Source organism: Canis lupus, chromosome 15 (assembly GCF_003254725.2).
Source record: "Canis lupus dingo isolate Sandy chromosome 15, ASM325472v2, whole genome shotgun sequence".
NCBI classification, from domain to species: domain Eukaryota; kingdom Metazoa; phylum Chordata; class Mammalia; order Carnivora; family Canidae; genus Canis; species Canis lupus.
The window spans coordinates 58,098,362-58,118,588 of NC_064257.1; the positions used below are offsets into that span (position 1 = coordinate 58,098,362).

Here is a 20,227-nt window from a genome sequence, read left to right on the forward strand (position 1 = left end):
CACCCAGAACCAAGAGGATCACCCTCTAGGTCCACTTGGTGAGACTATATTGTCTCTCTACCACCATTTTTCTCCCCACCTTCTTTTTTTTTTTTTTTTTTTTAATTCTTACTGTTTTTAATTCTTACTATTTTTTAAAATCTGTTTTTCACTTTTGTGGTCCTTTTTTTTTTTAAAAAAAGAAATTTGCTCTGTTTTTCTTTTTCTTTTATTTTCTGGTCTCTGACCTCTTTGAAATTGTCTAGGATGTATTTTAGTAGGTAGTGGTTGATATTTTTTACTCTACTCACTCATACAGCCATTCTGCACTGGACAAAATGACTAGAGGAAAGAATTCACCACAAAAGAAAGAACTGGAAGTAATACTCTCTGCCACAGACCTGCTAGATATGGATTTAAGTACCATGTCAGAAATACAATTCAGAAATACAATTATAAAATCCCTGGTGGCTCTGGAAAAAAGCATAAAGGACTCCAGAGATTTATTGCAGAATTGAAATCGAATCAAGCCAAAATTAAAAATACTTTAATCCGAGATGCAGCCTAAACTGGATGCACTAGCTGCTAGGGTTAATGAGATGGAAGAGAGAGTAAGTGACATAAGGGACAAGTTGATGAAAAGGAAGGAAGCTGAGGAAAAGAGAGAAAAACAATTAAGAACCCATGAGGAAAGGTTTCGGGAAATAAATGAAAGCTAGAGAAGGAGTACTATCCATCTCATTAAGATTTCAGAAGAGGTGGAGAGAGGGGACCACAAAGTATATTTGAACAAATTATAACTGAGAATTCCCCTAATCTGGGGAAGGAAACAAGCATTCATATCCAAGAGATAGAGAGGTTCCTCCCCAAATCAACAAAACCGATCAACACCTCAACATATAATAGTAAAACTTGTGAATTTCAAAGATAAACAGAAAAGAATAAAAGCAGCTTGAGACAAGAGATTCTTAACTTATATGGAAAGAAATATCAGATTAAGAGCAGACGTAGTCCCAGAGACCTGGAATGCCAGAAAGGAATGGCATGACATATTCAGGAAAAACATGCAGCCAAGAATACTTTATCCAGCAAGGCTGTCATTCAGAATGCAAAGAAAGATAAAGGGCTTCCAGAATAGGCAGAAACTGAAAGAATATGGGACCACCAAACTGGCCCAGCAAGAAAATGAGGGGGTGGAGAATCATTTACCATTCTAATGGTCCTCAAAAGAAAGCTGGGGTAGCAATCCTCATATCAGATAAAGTATAGATTATTATTTCAGAGACTGTAATAAGAGATGAAGAGAGACACTATATCATGCTTAAAGGGTCTATCCAACAAGAAGGCCTAACAATCATGAATATTTATGCCCCTAATGTGGGAGCTGCTAAGTATATCAATCAATTAATAACCAAAGTATAGAGATGCATAGATAATAATACATTAATAGTAGGAGACTTCAACACAGCACTCTCAGCAAAAGACAAATATTCTAAGGAGAACATCGCCAAAGAAACAGGCGCCTTGAATGATACACTGGACCAAATGGATTTCACAGATATATACAGAACTTTCCATCCTAATTCAACTGAATACACATTCTTCTCAAGTGCACATGGAACTTTCTTCAGAACAGACCACATACTATGTCACAAATAGGTCTCAACTGCTACGGAAAGATTGGGATTGTCCCCTGCATATTTTCAGACCACAATGCCTTTGGAACTAGAACTCGATCACAAGAAGAAATTTGGAAGAAACTCAAACACATGGAGGCTACAAAGCATCCTACTGAAAGATGAATGGGTCAAGCAGGAGATTAGAGAAGAATTAAAAAGATTCATGAAAAATGATGAAAATGAAAGTAAAACTGTTTAAAATTTTGGGGATATAGCAAAAGTGAGGCTAAGAGGGAAATACACCACAATACAAGCCTTCCTTAAAAAAAATTAGAAAAAAAAATCAAATACACAAATTTCACATGCACTGAAAGGTATTGCACCAAAAGGTATTGGAGAAAGAAGAGCAAATAAAGCCTAAACCAGTCAGAAGAGAGATAATAAAGATTCAAGCAGAACTCAATGAAATAGAGACAGACCAGAAGAAATGCAGAACAGATCAACAAAACCAGGAGCTGGTTCTTTGAAAGGATTAATAAGATAGATAAACCTCTACCCAGTCTTATTAAAAAGAAAAGAGAAAAGACTCAAATTAATAAAATCACAAATTAAAGAGGAGAGATCACAACCAATATCAAGGAAATACAAATGATTTTAAAAATGTCTCATGAGCAACTATATGCCAACAAGTTGACAACCTGGAAGAAATGGATGCATTTCTGGAAACCTACAAATTACCAAAACTGGAACAGGAATAAATAGAAAATCTGAACAGGCAAATAACCAGGAAGGATATCGAAGCACTCATCAAAAACCTCGCAAGACACAAAAGGCTGGGGCCAGATGGCTTCCCAGGGAAATTCTACCAAACATTTAAATAATCATAATACCTATTCTATTCAAGATGTTTTGAAGGATGGAAATGGACAGAATACTTCCAAACTCGTTCTATGAGGCCAGCATCACCTTGATCCCTAAACCAGACAAAGACCCCACCAAAAAGGAGAATTATAGACAAATATCCCTGATGAACATGGATGCAAAAATTCCCACCAAGACACTAGCCAATAGGATTCAACAATACATTAAGAAGATTATTCACCATGACCAAGTGGGATTTATCCCTGGGATGCAAGGCTGGTTCAACATTCATAGAACAATCAATGTGATAGATCATATCAACAAGGGAAAAGACAAGAACCATATGATCCTCCCAATAGATGCAGAGAAAGCATTTGATTAAATACAGCATCCATTCCTTATCAAAACTCTTCAGGGTGTAGGGATAGAGGGAACATTCCTCAATATCATAAAAGCCATTTATGAAAATCCCACAGTGACTATCAATCTCAATGGGGAAACACTGGGAGCCTTTCCCCTAAGATCAGGAACATGACAGGGATGTCCACTCTCCCCACTGCTATTCAACATAGTACTAGAAGTCCTAGCCTCAGTAATCAGGTAACAAAAAGAAATAAAGTGCATTCAAATTGGCAAAGAAGAAGTCAAACTCTCCCTCTTCGCAGATGATATGATACTGTACATAGAAAACCCAAAAGACTCCACCCCAATATTGCTAGAATTCATACAGCAATTCAGCAATGTGGCAGGATACAAAATCAATGCCCAGAAATCAGTGGCATTTCTAGACACTAACAATGAGACTGAGGAAAGAGAAATTGAGGAGTCAATACCATTTACAATTGCACCCAAAAGCATAAGATACTTAGGAATAAACCTAACCAAAGAGGTAAAAGAGGTAAAGGTAAGGTAATCTATACCCTAAAAACTATGGAATACTTATGAGAGAAATCCAGGAAGATGGAAAGAGATGGAAATAAAGATATTCCACTCTCATGGATTGGAAGAATAAATATTGTGATAGTATCTATGCTACCCAGAGCAATTTACACATTCAACTCAATCCCTATCAAAATAACCATGGACTTTCTTCACAGAGTTGGAATAAATAATCTTAATATTTGTTTGGAACCAGAAAATAACCCAAATAGCCAGAGGAATGTTGAAAAAGAAAACCAAAGCTGGGGGCATCACAAAGCCTGACTTCAAGCTGTATTACAAAGATATGATCATCAAGACATTTTGGTACTGGCACAAAAACAGACACATAGATCAATGGGACAGAATAGAGAGCCCAGAAATAGGCCCTCAACTCTATGGGCAACTAATATTCGACAAAGGAGGCAAGACTATCCAATGGAAAAAAGACAGTCTCTTCAATAAATAGTGTTGGGAGGGATCCCTGGGTGGCGCAGCGGTTTGGCACCTGCCTTTGGCCCGGGGCGCTGATCCTGGAGACCCAGGATCAAATCCCACGTCGGGCTCCCGGTGCATGGAGACTGCTTTTCCCTTTGCCTGTGTCTCTGACTCTCTCTCTCTCTCTCTCTGTGACTATCATAAATAAATAAAAATAAAAAAAGAAAGCTTTTACTTAAAAAAATAATAATAAAAAATAAAAAATAAAAAATAAATAGTGTTGGGAGAATTGGACAACCACGTGCAGAAAAATGAAACTAGACTATTCTCTTCCACCACACACGAAGATAAACTCGAAATAGTTGAAAGATCTAAATGTGAGATAAGAATCCATCAGAATCCTAGAGGAGAACACAGGCAACAACTTCTTGAACGTGGCCACAGCAACTTCTCACAATACACATCTATGAAGGCAAGGGAAACAAAAGCAAAAATGCACTATTGGGACTTCATCAAGATAAAAATTTTCTGCACAGCAAAGGAAACAATCAACAAAACTAAAAGACAACCTACAGAATGGGAGAAGATATTTCAAATGACCTATCAGATAAAGGGGTAGTATCCAAGATCTATAAAGAACTTATCAAGCTCAACACCCAAACAACAAAACAGTCAAGAAATGGGCAAAAGACATGAACAGACATTTCCCCAAAGAAGACCTAAAAATGGTCAACAGACAGGTGAAAAAATGCTCCAGCATCACCTGCCATCAGGGAAATACAATCAAAACCACAATGAGATCCCACTTCACACCAGTGAGAATGGGGAAAATTAACAAGGCAGGAAACCACACATGTTGGAGAGGATGTGGAGAAAGGGGTTACCCTCTTGCACTGTTGGTGGGAAAGTGAACTGGTGCAGCCACTCTGGGAAACTGTGTGGAGGTTCCTCAAAGAGTTAAAAATAGATCTGCCCTACGACCCAGCAATTGCACTGTTGGGGATTTACCCCAAAGATACAGATGCAGTGAAACGCCAGGACACCTGCACCCCAAGGTTCATAGCAGCAATGTCCACAATAGCCAAACTGTGGAAGGAGCCTCGGCGTCCATCGAAAGATGAATGGATAGAGAAGATGTGGTCTATGTATACAATGGAATATTCCTCAGCCTTTAGAAACGATGAATACCCACCATTTGCTTCGACGTGGATGGAACTGGAGGGTATTATGCTGAGTGAAGTAAGTCAATTGGAGAAGGACAATCATCATATGGTTTTACTCATAAGTAGAATATAAGAAATAGTGACAGGGACCGTGAGGGGAGGGAGGGGAACTGAGTGGGAAAAATTAGAGAGGGAGATAAACCATTAGAGACTCCTAACTTTGGGAAACAAAGGGTTGTAGAAGGGGAGAAGAGGAGGGGGGTATGGGGTAACTGGGTGAAGGGCAGTAAGGAGGGCACTTTTCGGACAAGCCCTGGGTGTTATACTATATGTTGGCAAATTGAATTTAAATAAAAAATTAAATTAAGTTCTCCAATATTTTAGATACATCTCCATTTTTGCATGTGCTCAAATTAACACACACACAGACATACACACAGTGAGATGTCTAATTGATGCAATATGAAAAACTACATGGTATGTGGCACATTTGCACCAAAATAGACAAAGTGAAATCATATTTTCTGTCAAAAATCAAGTTTTTTAAATTATGTAAAATTCATAAGCTATTTATACGATATCTTTAATCTACATATTTATTTTTGCTCAATTTATTTGTTTCCCTAAAGAGCAATTAATGTATCAAAAGGATGTTTACTGATCTAGAGATATTCATGAATTGTATTTTATTCCTAAACTCTAATGTTGAATGCTTTGCTATTCTGTGCTAATAGTTCTGTCCATAGTATAGAACTTGAATTAGGAGCAAAACTGGCTTGAAAATAGGTGGGTAAATTAAGGCACAGTAAAAGTAATTTAGTGATTATTTATTTCTAATGGCTATATATTTTCATGTATGTTGAGTCCTTATCTTGATTATCATGAGACTTTTCACTTGGACGTTGTCACGCTGAACAAGTATGCAAATCCAGGTATAAAAGAACATTGTAATTTTTCATGGAAGTGCAAAAATAATTTATACACATGAATACAGGTATTTTTTTAATTGAAGTAACAGTACATTCCTTTGACACTAAGGTAATTTTGATTATTTTAAAAGTGGTGAAATGTATATTTGCAGATCATTTTTAAATGTTTATCAAATATTAAAACAGAATATGTTTGCTATTTTAATACATTGCCTTCTCAATTTCAGGCAAATTATACTTCCTCCAAATTTAATTGTGTATTTAAATACAAATCTCCAAACATTGGGAATTTTATCATCACTGAACTCTAGTATAAAAGAACAATTAAAACTTTTCTAAGTCACCAGGTGTAGCTATAAATCACTGGAAAATAGCTGTGCTGTACCCATTAAATACCATAGAGACAGGTACATTTCACTGATGAATATTATTGAAATTACTAATTACCAATTACTAATAGGACTAGATAATTTTAAATGCAAACAAACAAAAATACGCTCATGTGCTCTGGTTAAGACTTAGTCTTCTGAGAGGATGAGAAAAGTTACCACAACTTAAGACTGCAAACAAGAACTTTAGCATGATTTTCAGAATACATTTCTGTATATGAAGTTTCCCAGGAGAGACAAATGATATTACAGCGTTTTTGATAAAGTGCTGCTTTTGTTCTCTTTTTCCATTCATACGGGAACACATAAATGGTAGAAATATGAACAAGGGGCATTAGAAGTAGCCCCTGATGACTTTTTAAGGTTGTAACTTTGGGTGGTCCATGTTCAACTTGTATTGATTTCCACCATAGCAGTATTCTTAAATTTGTTCTCACTTTAAAATTTGTGTAATTGTCAGATATGATTAAACATGTTGTTTCATCCTGTAAAATATTCACTAGTGAATGTAAAATCCATCAAACTAGCTTATTTCTCAAGAGAAAACCCTATAAAAAATTTTTGAGTGGGAGTTCGAAAGGCAATAGGGTTCGAAGTTGCATTTTTAAAACGATGTGTTTCAACTTTACATGGATGCAATTAAACGGAAGGTGGTTGGTTTGCCACACATGATGACATTTCTCTGGGAATATATTCCATTGCCTAATATTTTCACTTAATTTGCCTTTTATCTAAATCATTATTCTCTGATCCAAAATCTGTTTCTCCTTCATGGCTTTCCTATGTGTTATCAGTGATATCATATTTGAGATTCTCTTTTTATTATGCCTCATATTTATTCAGTTGCCATTTCATGTCTGGTTCCTTAATATGTCCTATTTCATACTATATACTTTCAATTTAATTGTCTTGTATTAAAGATCATAAACTCACCTGTTGCAGTAGCCTCCCGACTGATACCTCTTTTAATCTCCCTTTTCTTCAGTCAAATCTTCATTCCATTACAAATAATACAAATACAAATGATACAAATTTAAAGTGTCATTTTCACTGTCATTTCTCTTTTTAAAAATTATTGGGTCCTTGTTGTCTGGATAATATCTGAACTCTTTAAATTGGTTTCTTTCATTCTTCACCTCCCTCCCTCCACAATCTTATTGTAACCTACCCTACTTGCTTTATCTCTATTACATTCTTTACATGAAACCTTTACTTCTTGATGGAGGTCAAGGTCCTCCATCAAGGACCTCCCACATCCTATTCCCATTCCTGGTTTCACACCTTCTCTCATTCTAGCATCCTGTATCGCTATTGCCTCACTTTTGCCCCTACTTATTACAAATCTACTATTTCATGTTAGAAATTTTTTTATTATTTTTTTAGTGCAATTACCTCATTATTTTATTTTGGTTTTTATTTTTTCTTTCTTTTCTTTCTTTCTTTTTTTTTTAAGGTTTTATTTCTTTATTTAAGAGAGAGCACACAAGGAGGGCAGGGACAGAGACAGAAGGAGAGAGAGAAGCAGACTCCGCAGTGAACACAGAGCCCTAGGCAGGGCTTGATCCCAGGACCCTGAGATCATGACCCGAGCTGATCAGACCCTTAACCAACTAAGCCACCCAGATGCCCCATCCTGGTTTTTCTAAGCTTTCATCTTTTAGACATACCCACATTATTGACGAGATTGTTATTTGCAATACAATTTATATTTCATATAAAAAGACAAACTAAATTGCTTTCCTTAATTGACCTCACTTTACTGGCCCTCTACCCCAGCTGATCGACTTTCAAAATAATGCAGAGCATCAGGCTGTGTTGGAAAGCACTAGGAGGTAGGACAAAATAAAGCACAGGTATGCACGTTAAAACATGGACTGGACTCTTAAGGGTTAAAATTTAAGAGGTTTATTCTTTTATCAAGCAATGTCTACAGACAGAGCATCCACATGGTGTAAGCTACCAAAGAAGGATGTATGGGACAGACTTACATTAAATCATTAGACACTTTATATGGTTCATGTTCACAAGGGAGAAACTTGCTAAAAAGGAAAGCAGGTAAGTAGAAACATAAGTTGATTTGTGTTGTTTATTAAATCTACCTCCCATAATGTTTCCTTAAGCTAAGAAGAAATCTACCATATTACACAGCTCAGGATGCTATATATACATAAGGTATTACACACTATAAAATTTCAGGTTTCTAAGCAGTTTTATACAATTTAAACTTGAGTCAAATTTGTATTTAAAAAAGACCTTATTGGATTACCTTCAGTAAACGGAGGTCGTTTCAACAGCCCATTAGCATTTTTAGCAACAACTAAAGAAAAAAATAGAGTCTCCAAACATGTATATGACCTTAAGCCTAGATAATTATCTGCTTATTTCAATAAACCAATTCTAGCTTTAATCCACTTCTATTAGCCTTTTATTTCCTCATTTTTTTAAAGAAGCAATCATTTTTACTTCTCTAGTGTCTCAAATAAGAGAATTAGTTAGGTTTCAAACCATAGCACATAGTTAATGAGAAGGTCATTTAAGGGTTATTTAAGAGTTGAGCAGAAGTCATTGAGGAAAGTTCTCAAGGAATGAAGTTCTTTGATGAGTTATATTTAAATTACCAAGGCGATAGTGAAGTTCGACTTTCCTCACCACTGTGGAGCTAGCCCCTAGTCCCAATTTCCGCTACTAATTCTCCTAAGCCACTAATACTTCTCAGGTCTCTAGCCAGTATTTTCTCCCAGGTGGTAATTTCCCTACATGTGCTTTACTCTAAGCAGACACAAATGAGACTTCATTTTTAAAGCTGAAAGTTCCTGCTGATTCAACACTGGACTACATGAAAAAAAAAATCTATTCTGCTAATAAGAAACATTTGTAAGTAGTTAACATCTGAGACAAACTTGCATCAAAAATACAATTCACTCCAATGACGACAAGCAAAATGAAGAGAATACATTGCAAACAGCTTTCCATAATTCCTTTTCCTCCCTTCCTCCCCACGTTCTGTCGCATGCTGCAGACCATATGGTTAAGTTTCAAATAGAGTTTGTCACCTGTATACAACCTAAGGCCAACTTATGCCTTCAAATGACATTTCGTTGATGTTGAACCCAATGCTGACGATAGGATTTGGCGCAAGAGACGCCGAACTTTTCTCTTCTAATGACAAAAGATTTGTAGTTATGAGGGTGTTCAGTATGCAGCTTTTAGCCTACCTTTTCCTCTTGTGACATTCCCTACAAGGCACAAAAGATTATAAACAGTGGATGGGACGGAATATTTTGAAGTAAGAATTTTAAGGTTCCACAACACCTTTTTATTTCTAGTTTAAGCATACCGAAAAGTGGAAAGAAAAAATAAGAGATAAACCACCCCCAAAATGAAATGGTGCTTAAAGTCATCTGAAATTCCCTGCAGTTATTTTTTGTAAGTATTTAAATTTCTATTTTATTGGCTTAAAATGTGTAATTATAGGTTTGATTCTTGTGATTGATGTAGTTTCTTATTAAATGCTGTGTTAAATATTTCTAATCAACCAATATTACTAATTGTGTGCATCTTTGCAAAAAAAAAAAAGTCTATTTTATTTGGGCCAACCAAGTAACTTATGCTTGACTAGGGTATAATCTTGGAAAGTTAAGCTGAAATTTAAACAATGGATTAAGTGCAATGTACTGGAAAACTCTTCATTCCATTATTATCTGATAAGGGTTCCTAGGCATTTCCTAGGCATCTCCAACCCAAACGACTGTATTTCCTTTCTCCACTTCAGTGATCTCACAGTTTAACTTATTGAGTCGTCCATCTAGTATAAAGAGGGAGTCCTTGGAAGGCGTCATCAGGTATTGACCAAACAAGCCACTGTCCTGGATTTGCCTGTTCTTCTGGTTCCAAGGCCATTCTTCTGCCTTGAGTGGTTCCTTTAGACTCTTTATCATCTTAACCTTCCCAGAGGAGAGCTCCACGAAGAGCACATCAGTCTGTGTGCTTGAACTGCCGTAGATGTTGTACTGATGGGCTTCGGTAAAGGATGGCTGAAATGCCAGATCAGATATATGCAGATTTGTGTGAATATCAAAAGCGTCCTGTATTTCTCCTCTGATGGTAATGTACTGGACCCTTACAAGACCCTTCACATCATTAATGCTGACAAGATAATGCCCGTCTGGAGAGACATATGGAGTGCCTGTAACATCACTATTGAATCCGATGACTGAGTCGGTTACACCGTCCACCATAAGCTGTGGTGGGACTGCCCCCGTGCTGTCAGGCTTGCAGCCAATGAAGTAGTATCCTCCCAAGTGTGTATACGCCAGTGACTGAGGAATGCACTTATAGTCCATCAAGTTAATTGTCTTGATGTATGACATGGTTTCAAGATCAATTTTTTGTAGTGCAGCTTCATCTTTGTGAAGAATAAATCCAAACCTGAAAAGATGAAAACCAAAGTTAGACAGGAAACTATAGACTGATTCCCACCTGAAAATGTAATGTGGGCAGGTGGAAAGGGCCATCCCTAGTCTAGGCATTAAATGTCAGGCTCTGCAGCAGTTTGTGTCACAGTCAGGTTAGAATTAAACTTTAAATTGTGCCACTCTTCTCCTTTCTCTAGGTCATTCTTTCATTACAGCCAAACAATTGTAACTCATGGTGTAGAAAACAAAATAATTAAAAGCAGTATATCTAACAACTTAGAAGAACAGATTCTACCTTTACCATACAGGGTAAAAAAGTAAACATTATTTTGTTATTTTGTGTGTTTCTAATCCTTCTAATATCAAATAAGCTTAGTTTACTGCTATTAAAGTCAACAAGAACAAAATACTTGAATATATATCTATTTCGCTTGCTTTGTTTACTTCTTATTTTGTCTTAAGATCACCAGGAAGCTGACATTCATCGATACTTCGACAATTATCCACATTTTTCTCTTCTTAAGCTGCCTTACAGGACCACCTTAATAAATGCAGATTTTTTTTTTTGGTATAGAACTATTAAACTTCTATTTATTAGATTTTAAGATTACCTCTATTAACTACTTTTATGATTTTAACACTTATTTTATTATAAGTTTTAAATACAGGTTGCATTTTTCAACCTTGCCATGCTTATATTTATCGTTTTTGGTGATATAATTGCATCATATTGGTTATCTTATATCAAAACATGATGAACCTTAAGGATTTATGATTTTTCCTGTTAATTTAAAAGTAAATATTTCTTATTTACTTTGGTGGCCTATTTAATTACTTCAGTGCCTTTCAAGGCATTTGTCTTGAATACTAGCTATAAAACATTATAAGTCCCTGTGAGAAGTGTAAATATATTTTGAAACCATGGCTTATAAAGCCAGTGGGCCCATAGCAAAAATAAGTAAGTTGAATAAGATAAAATGAGATGGGACTACTATATAAAATTATATTCAAAATGGATACTGGGTCAATCAAATTTTGAAGGACTCTTACTTAGTTTTTGTTAATAATATCAGTTAAAACACATCCTAGTATTTTCAGAGGCTCCATAAATATATATCTTAAAAAAGCCAGGGGTCTATTGTTACATTGAATGTGCATCTTAAAAATAAGATGACTTGTGGCACAGTAAAACAAACAAAAACTCTGAAGATAACCTATTATGTTGTCACCTGTGCAAGTTCATTTTTGATATGCAGATTTTGATACACAAAATCTTATTTATGTAAAAAAAAGACCATTTCCACACATTATACATAAATAAATATGGTGCATCCAGGATAAAACTCCCTAAAATTTCAAATATAAGCATATGGCAATCTCAAAAAATAAACTCACCTTTAATATCATAGGAAAGATTAGATTAGTGTTTTCAAAGAATCAATCTTTGTGTTGTAATTGTGGAAGACAGCAAGTGCATAAGCACAAATTCTTTAATAAAATAGTTGCAAAGTTGTAACTGCTTTTATGTTATTATATTGCATGTAGTTGGGAAGCCATATTAATTTTAGCTCTTTAAACATATGTGAAGACACTATTTGTTGTGACACTTTAGAGAGATGACAACTTCATCTACACAAAAGGATAACTATAATGTGTATCTACTCTTTTTCTAAAAAGTTGTAAATATTTATTGAAATATTGAAATATTCAATAGAATATGAGGCACTGGGAATACACTGTAGGTCAACATAACTCTCCCTGCTTTCAATGAGTCTAGGAATTTTAGTAACAAAAATGGAAAATGTAGTGATTAATGCTTAATTATAGCATCCTGCTATACTATTACTTAATTTAGTAGTTATTGCTTATTTTCTTTACACGAGGTGGAATAAAGTAATCATTTTGAAAATAATATTTCTGGTGACAGTCACCATTTCTGGCTTATTTCCTCGATCTTTCTTCTCCTTTCCTGTGTCCTTAATAACTGTGTTTGTGTCATTTCAGTAAACACAGCTCACATCATACCTATTTAGGATAAAATTTAGTTTTGATTATAATGGTATGAAGCAGCATACATGTGATTAAAAATCATTTCTAACTGTTTCTATTAAAATATTAATTGCCTAGCACAGGTTTTAAAAGCTATCTGAATATTAAAGAATAAAAAAACCCTCAAACTGAAAGCTGAGCCCCATTATTTTTTGTCCACGTCAAAAAGATCATAAAATCCTAGATCTCAATACTCAGACTCATATTTGTCTTAATAAATAATTAGCTCTGATTACTGTAAAGGGATATTTCTCCATTAATGGACAATCATTAAAGATATGTCAGTGTGTATCTGATACTATGAAATTTTGAAAATGATGGAAGAGATTGTCTTTTTTCTTAATGTTATGCATTGTACATGTGCCCAGAGAGAAAAGCAGTAATATGCACATTTAATAAAAGCAATAAGCCAATCAAATTTTGGCATTTCGGCTCCTCTCTCAACCTTGAGTCTTCCATTCCCTTTGGGCAATGGTTTGTGAATGCTAATGAAGAAGAATGCGACAAGCTCTAACTGCTGGTGAACTATTTTAACTCTAATACTAAAGAATGCACTCAAGTTTTCTGTAATACAGTTCAATCTTTTTTGCAGGTAATTAAAATTTTAAAAAAGGTTCGGTTAAAAATGCAAAAGCTCCATGTGGGGTTATAAAATTACATCTATTTTGGCATCCATGCTGCACTCTCCTTTAGGACTAGAGATCTAGCTACATAAGCAGATGCATGAGAATGCCTTCAATTTTTCACTACTGATTTATTGGGTAGGACGTGGTGTCTCTAATTCAAAATTTCCCCCTAGTACAGATTGATATTCAAAAATTTCCCACTGTTCATTAGTCTGTGATTAATATTTACGAGGCTCTCAACTTTCATGCCTGCTTAGTATAATAAAATCCTGCCCAGGACTAGGCCTAACATAGTTTGTCTAATATTTGTCAGAATATGTGTAGGAAGTTGCAGACTGTAAGAAATGAGAAGTAAAACTTACGGAATCACTTCTTTCACTAGGAAATTAATAAGGCTAGGAAAGGGGGACCTCTTGGTACGGCACTGGGTGGACTTCTTATTGGACTCGGAAGAGAATTAGAGCCATGTTTTTCTTTCACAAATTATTTTTATTTTTCTGAAGTGTAATCGATCTAGTTCATTTTAGAAGCTTTTAAGAAGTTCAGCTTTAATTACTGCTTTTGTACTTTAAGGTGAGGTCTGGAAGTGATTCATACAAGGGAACTTCTTGGTTAGGATGAAGTATAGAGGTTTTCAATCCAGGCAGATCTAGTTTCATGATGCAGTTTTTCGATATAATAGATAGGTGACCTCATGTAAAGTCCTTGACTTCCACGAGTTTCAATGCCTTCGTTAGCCAAAAGAGGACAAAGGTACTACCTTGCTTGGAGGATAAAAGTTAAGTGTGTGTTTATTACCAGGCAAACAGTACACTCTCAATAAACAGAACCTGCCCCTGCTTTGTACCTTAAGGAACCTCATTCTCCCATTATGAGTCCAACATGATATTTCCTACGGGACGGCATATTATTATAATTCTTAAACGGGAAGAACAAAAACGGTCAATTTGTAGAGCCAGTATCCCCAGTGTTTAAAATAAGCACATCGTGTTACTCAAACGTGGCAAGATTTTACCCCTTATATATGCAGCAGAGATCACACTTGCAATAGAATTTCACATTTTTATTCTTGCTCTCACGTCTTGCCAACAGGATCTAGGGCTGGTACACCCATTCTCCGATCATCGAAATTTCTCACATTGTTAGAAATGAAGGCAGTCTAGCTCACTCCGTCTTCTTTAGAGGGGCTGCTTTGGTTCTTACTGAGGTCATGGAGCAGTGAGCCATGGCGTGCTGGGTGATTTCTGACCTCTGCACAAGGATGGGATTTGAAATAGACACCTGTCTTACTCAAGGATTTTCACTAGATGTAACAGAAAATTTTGAGGCAGACTTTAGGACATCTAAAGAGATAGAGAATTGCGGTCAGAGCTTATGACATGGCAATTCGAGAGCCTTGTAAAAGAAGTTGTTTAGCAATGAGGGGAAAGAACAGATTTAGAGAGAAGCATGGTTGAAATACGATGACACCCAATAAAGAGCTGCTCAAAGGCTTCCACGTCCCGGCAAGACCAGGCTGCATTTCTTGCATCCTGAGTAATGACTGATTTCCCCGTATCTCTCACGGAGTTCCCAAATGGGTCTGGTCAGAGGTTCTCACAGAGTGATTTCCCAGTTATTGTCCCCCCACGGCGTCTGCCATGTCCCCCCCCCCCCGACTCTGCTGGCTGAGATGCTACTGAAGGAATTCCATAATTGCAATTAATAGCCTGTACTAGGTTGTTATGACCAGTGCCAAGAGTGTTAACACTTCAAAGTATGGAGTGAAAGAACCTTGTAATATTTGCAGAATGACAATTATTTTATCTCCTGAGTCTTAATACAGTAGTGCCTTGCCCCAGAGTCCTCATAGATTCTCACCTGAACAGCTCTCCTTACTGTTGACCTTCAGTCTTTGACCACTGACATCACGTCCCCATAGTACTAGCTGCCAAGTGTCCCTGATGCTCCCTCTCCATTCCCACATGAGCTCTTTCCTCATATCTCCTCACCTACACCTCCCTAGATTTTAAAACGAGTATTTCTCTGTGTATCAACGGCTGCAAGTGGGAAGTAGTAAGTGCAGACTGAGTGTGTTTGTTGTCAAACGCTCTCCCACTGAGCTATACCCCCGCAGTTGTGTGTTTGGACGTGGGATTAGTCAGACCCTCTAACCTATTATAAAAACAGCACTGTGCAATCCACATCTAAAACAAAAGTGTTTCCCAAACTTTTCTGATGTCTCATTAATAGAAACTGTGTTTCTTGAAATAAAATTCCAGAACAGAATCACTTTAACAGCCCTAGGAATTAATTATATTGGAATTTTGCTTGTGAAAATCTACATCCCAAACATATGATCAAGTAATTAGTGCTTCATAATAATAGTAGGCAGGATTATTAATACCTTGTTTTTTCTAATTGGATTATAAGTATCTCATTTTTCTAATTGGAAGGTAAGATATGCTTAACAGATAAGAAATCAAATTATAACCTCCTTTCCATGTAATTAATATATAAACTCACACATACAATGTGCTATTGAAGTGACATCTTCCATTGTGTTACGGCTGATGGAGGGTTTTCATGGACACAGAGCATAAATCTGACATGAGCCATCATTCACTAGTTTATGAATTCCTTTATATTTAGTTGTTTTCTATTATTCCAGAATGACCCTTGTAAGAAAAGATTGAATGCTGTTCCTACACAAGTACCAGAGGATTTAGTTTTTATCTGAACTTCACATAAACAGCTCAGTAAAACACACCTGTTCATAAACAGTGGTCACATTCATATTCGGGAGATGGGAGGTACAGAGAAATAGAATTGACACATTTAGTAAAGATTTATAACTAGAGCAAGGACAGTCTCTGAATAGACCTAAAGCTTAGATGTTTTTGAGAAATGATACTACTTTGAAGTTTTCTGTTTTCAAAACATAGGTTAGAAAAGCTAAAATAAACCACATGATGCCTCCTACCTGTCTTTTATAAGTATATTATAGAGATTCTATATTAAAGATTTTAACATTACTTCTTCACTTTCAGTTTTAGAAATTTTTTCTTTAAAAAGTAGAATGTGCTTCTGAATGCCAAATTCCCTATTTTTTTTTTTTTTCTTCTCTGGTATCCTATTGTTTGGATCTGTAGGGAGTTTGATTCTTCTGGACCAAACTGAAACATAAATGTATAATTTAATTATGGTATGTTCAGGAGGCCTACTTACTTGACAGAATTAATACAGTGTCTAAAGGTCTATCACTTCTAGTGTCTGGGACATACAAAGAAAAAGACCTAGATTTATTAAGAATTCTGCGCACACCACTATACTACAAACTATGTTTCAAAGACCAAACTCCTCCACCTCTTTTTGAAGAGCTTAAGAGCTTAGGAAAAAAAACAAAACAAAAACAAAAACAAAGAAACAAAAAACAAACCTGACAACTACGCTTTCAGATGGCATTTTAAAAGATTGGTTGCTCTTCATAACTTGGTTTTGGAAAAACACATGAAAATCTGAAAATAAGACCTTCTTGGATCTTACCCATTTTTCCGATTCTGGTGTGTTTTACACAGGAGTTGACAAATAGAGCAGGGATGACATCATGGAAATGGAGACAGTAATTAGATGAATGGGAAATGATTTGTGAGCACAGAGGTGGAAATACAAGAGCAAAATTGATGAGTCAATAAATACTACCAATGTGTCTGTTGTATACCTCCAAGACAGAAATGATGGGTGGAAGAAAGATTTAATAACGAGCTAGGTCTGCCATGAGTTGGGTTCTAGACACTGTGTGACCAGATTCAGTATTATTCACAAGCTGTTATGTTCAGTACACGTTGTACAACCTCATGAAGGAAATGGAGAGGAAATGCACGCCTATCCTTAAGGTAATTATAGTCAAGCAGCGGGGTACTTATAATTGGATGCCCTGACTTTCAAAAAGTGTTTAGGGAGCCTCTTCAAAGATGAGAAAAGGGATGGGTATAGCTATCCCTGTGTCAGCTGCTAATTTACATTTCGGTTCTGCTAGGCTCTCACGTGAAGAGAGAGTTTATATTAGTCTGGATCCCAGAAGGAAAGGAATAAATTTCAATTAGAATAAATCAAGGAGGGTGCAATGAAGAGATTGTTTACAGTGAAATAGAAATTGGTCACAAGGGACAGTGCAGTAATATGGGGAGAGTAACAATGAGGCTGTTGTCACTGCTCTATCTGGGTAGGAAGGAGTTATGTGGAGAGCTATGTCATGTGAGGACCTGTCACCTTTGATCTAAAGAAATAGCTGGTCACCTAAAGACATGGGGGAGGAATGAGGGAACAGGGGCGGGAAGGTAGGGGGGATAATACACTCTAGTCTCATGCTCCTTCTTTGTGCAACCTCCGATCAGGTGTTTCATTGATCTAACAAACCAGAAGCCATATTAGGCAGCCTTCTGGGCTAGAAAGCAAAGTAGAGAAAGGTGGAGTGTGTACCTGGAGATAGAAATGCAAAACAGAAGCCACAGATTTCCTTAGCCAGAGTTTTGAAAAACTCAATTCTAGTGAATATACAGAGTTACATGGAGTGAGGGATCGTGACGTATACGTTTAGTTTCCAATTGGGATAATTTGACAATTGATAAAGAAACTATTGCATAACTTTCCAAACTGGAAGAAGGATATTCTTGATTTCCCCCCTGAAATGAATGCTTCTTTAGATTGCATTTTCTTACTTTTGGTAAAGTTTGAGCAAATGTCTCTTACCTTTAGTTACTAGTAAGATATTTTTAATAATTGCTATGTACTCAATGTTTGTGACACCCCCACCCCCACCCCCGGCTGCCCCACCAGATTCATGCGTTGAAGCCCTAATCTCCATGATAATGCTGTTTGGAGGTGGGGCCTTTGGGAAGAAATTAGGTTATGAGGACGTGCCTTCATGGATTAGATTAGTGCCCTTAGAAGAAGAGATTTAAAAGAGATGCTCTCTCCTCTCTCTCTCTCTCTCTCTCTCTCTCTCTCCCTCCTTCTCCCTCACCACCAGGTGAGGACAGAGCAAGATGGCAGTCTGCAAACTAGGAAGAGAAATCTCTCCAGAACCTAAACATGTTGAATCCTGATCTCGGACTTCCTAGCCTCCAGAACCATGATAAATTTCTGTTGTTTAAGCACCCACACTGTGATATTTTGTTAAAGTAGCCTGAAATGACTAAAACATCATTGGTACTAGAGATGAGGTGCTGCTACAACAAATTTCTGCAAGTGTGGATGAGGCTTTGGAACTGAGTAAGCAATAGAGAATTGAGGGGTTTTGAGGTGCATGCTAGAAAAAGCCAATTTTGCTGGGTAAGGGCCATGCAATGTTGGTGAGAGTTCAGAAATAAAAGAGGAGAGCTGGAAAGGAAGTCTTTATCTTCTTAGAGAACACATAAATAATCATGAACGGGATGTAGAAACATGGCTGGTAAAGGCCATTCTGATGAGATCTCACGTGGTAATGGGGGAAAGACATTTGGAAATTGGAGGAAAGACATTTCTTTACAATATAAAGAAAGAGAGAATCTAGTTAAACCATGTTCATGTTCCAGTATTTGGGGGAATGTAGAACTTGAGAATGATGAACTTGGATATTCAGCTGAGAAGATTTATAAGCCAAGTGTTGAAGATGTGATTTGGTTCCTCCTGATTGCTTATGGTAAAATGGGAGCAGACAGAGACAGTTTAAAAGAAGAATTGTTAAGTAAAAGGACCCAGAACATAAAGACTTGGAAAAATCTTAGCCTGTCTATAATTAAAAAAAAAATGTGAAGCATGTTCAGAAAAGAACATTGAGGGTGCAGAAGACCAGCCAGTTTGATAAGGATATAGCATGATGTGAACCACAGAACGCATCAGTCACCCAGCAGGGAGGATGCCAGTTTGCACCAAAAGAGATGGAGGTGGAGACAGGATGGAATGAAGGAAGGTTGCTGGACTTCTTGAATTTTATAGCAAAAGACCAAACATCTCTGTATCTGTGAACATCCATTGTTCTTCAAGATTAAGGACAAATGACTCCAAAGGTGATTCAGTGATCATCAGGGCAACCGTCTCAGTTTGAAAAGGGCTGGAACATCACCCAGAGCCTTGGTGCTGCAACCCTCACCCTGCAGAGCTGCAGTGGGGCTGGAAGTCAGAACAGGAAGTCAAAGAGGATTATTCTCAAGTCTTAAAATCTCATGGAGTTTGCTTTGCTCTATTTTAGACTTGTTTGGGACTCATCACCACTTTATTCTCTCTTATTTCTCCCTTTTGGAATAGAGTATCTATCTTCTGTGCCCCCCCCCCCCATTTAATTTTGGAAGCACATAGTATATTTGATTTCACAGGTTCACAGAGAGAGTAATTTTGCCTCAGTGTGAATCAGACATGAGTCTTTTCCATATGTAATTTAGATGACATTTGGGTAAGACTTTGGACTTTAGAATTGATACTGGAGCATGTTAAAGCCTTTGGGACTATTGGGATTAGAACAAGTGCATTTTTCAAGTGAGAAGACATGAATTTTGAGAAACCAGGGGTGAAATGTTATGACTGAATTGTGTCTCCTCCACACCTCAAATTCTTATGTTGAAGGCATAATCCCCAATGTGATGTTATCTGGAGGTGGAAATTTGGGGAGGAAATTAGGTCATGAGGATAGAGCCCTCCTGAATGGGAATGGTGCCCTTGAAAGAAGAAACACAAAGATATGATTTCTCTCTCTCTCTCTCTCTCTCTCTCAGGACACAACCTAAGGCAGTTATCAGCAAACCAGGACGACAGGTTCACCAGAACCCAGACGTGTTGTTGGCACCCTGATCTCTGACTTTCCAACTTCTAGAACTGTGAGAAA

At 36.8% G+C, this 20,227-nt stretch overlaps 1 protein-coding gene across 4 annotated transcripts in view; it reads right to left on the reverse strand.

Annotated features, from left to right (window-relative positions):
• Positions 1 to 8,185: 8,185 nt before the first annotated feature.
• Positions 8,186 to 20,227, reverse strand: part of FSTL5 (follistatin like 5) — a 684,718-nt gene continuing 672,676 nt past the window's right edge. For all 4 annotated transcript variants that reach the window (XM_025439183.3, XM_025439182.3, XM_025439181.3 and 1 more), the window contains one exon: positions 8,186 to 10,724. In XM_025439183.3, the coding sequence (XP_025294968.3) occupies positions 10,022 to 10,724 (703 nt within the window). In that variant the 3' untranslated portion in view covers positions 8,186 to 10,021. The remainder of the gene's footprint in view (positions 10,725 to 20,227) is intronic.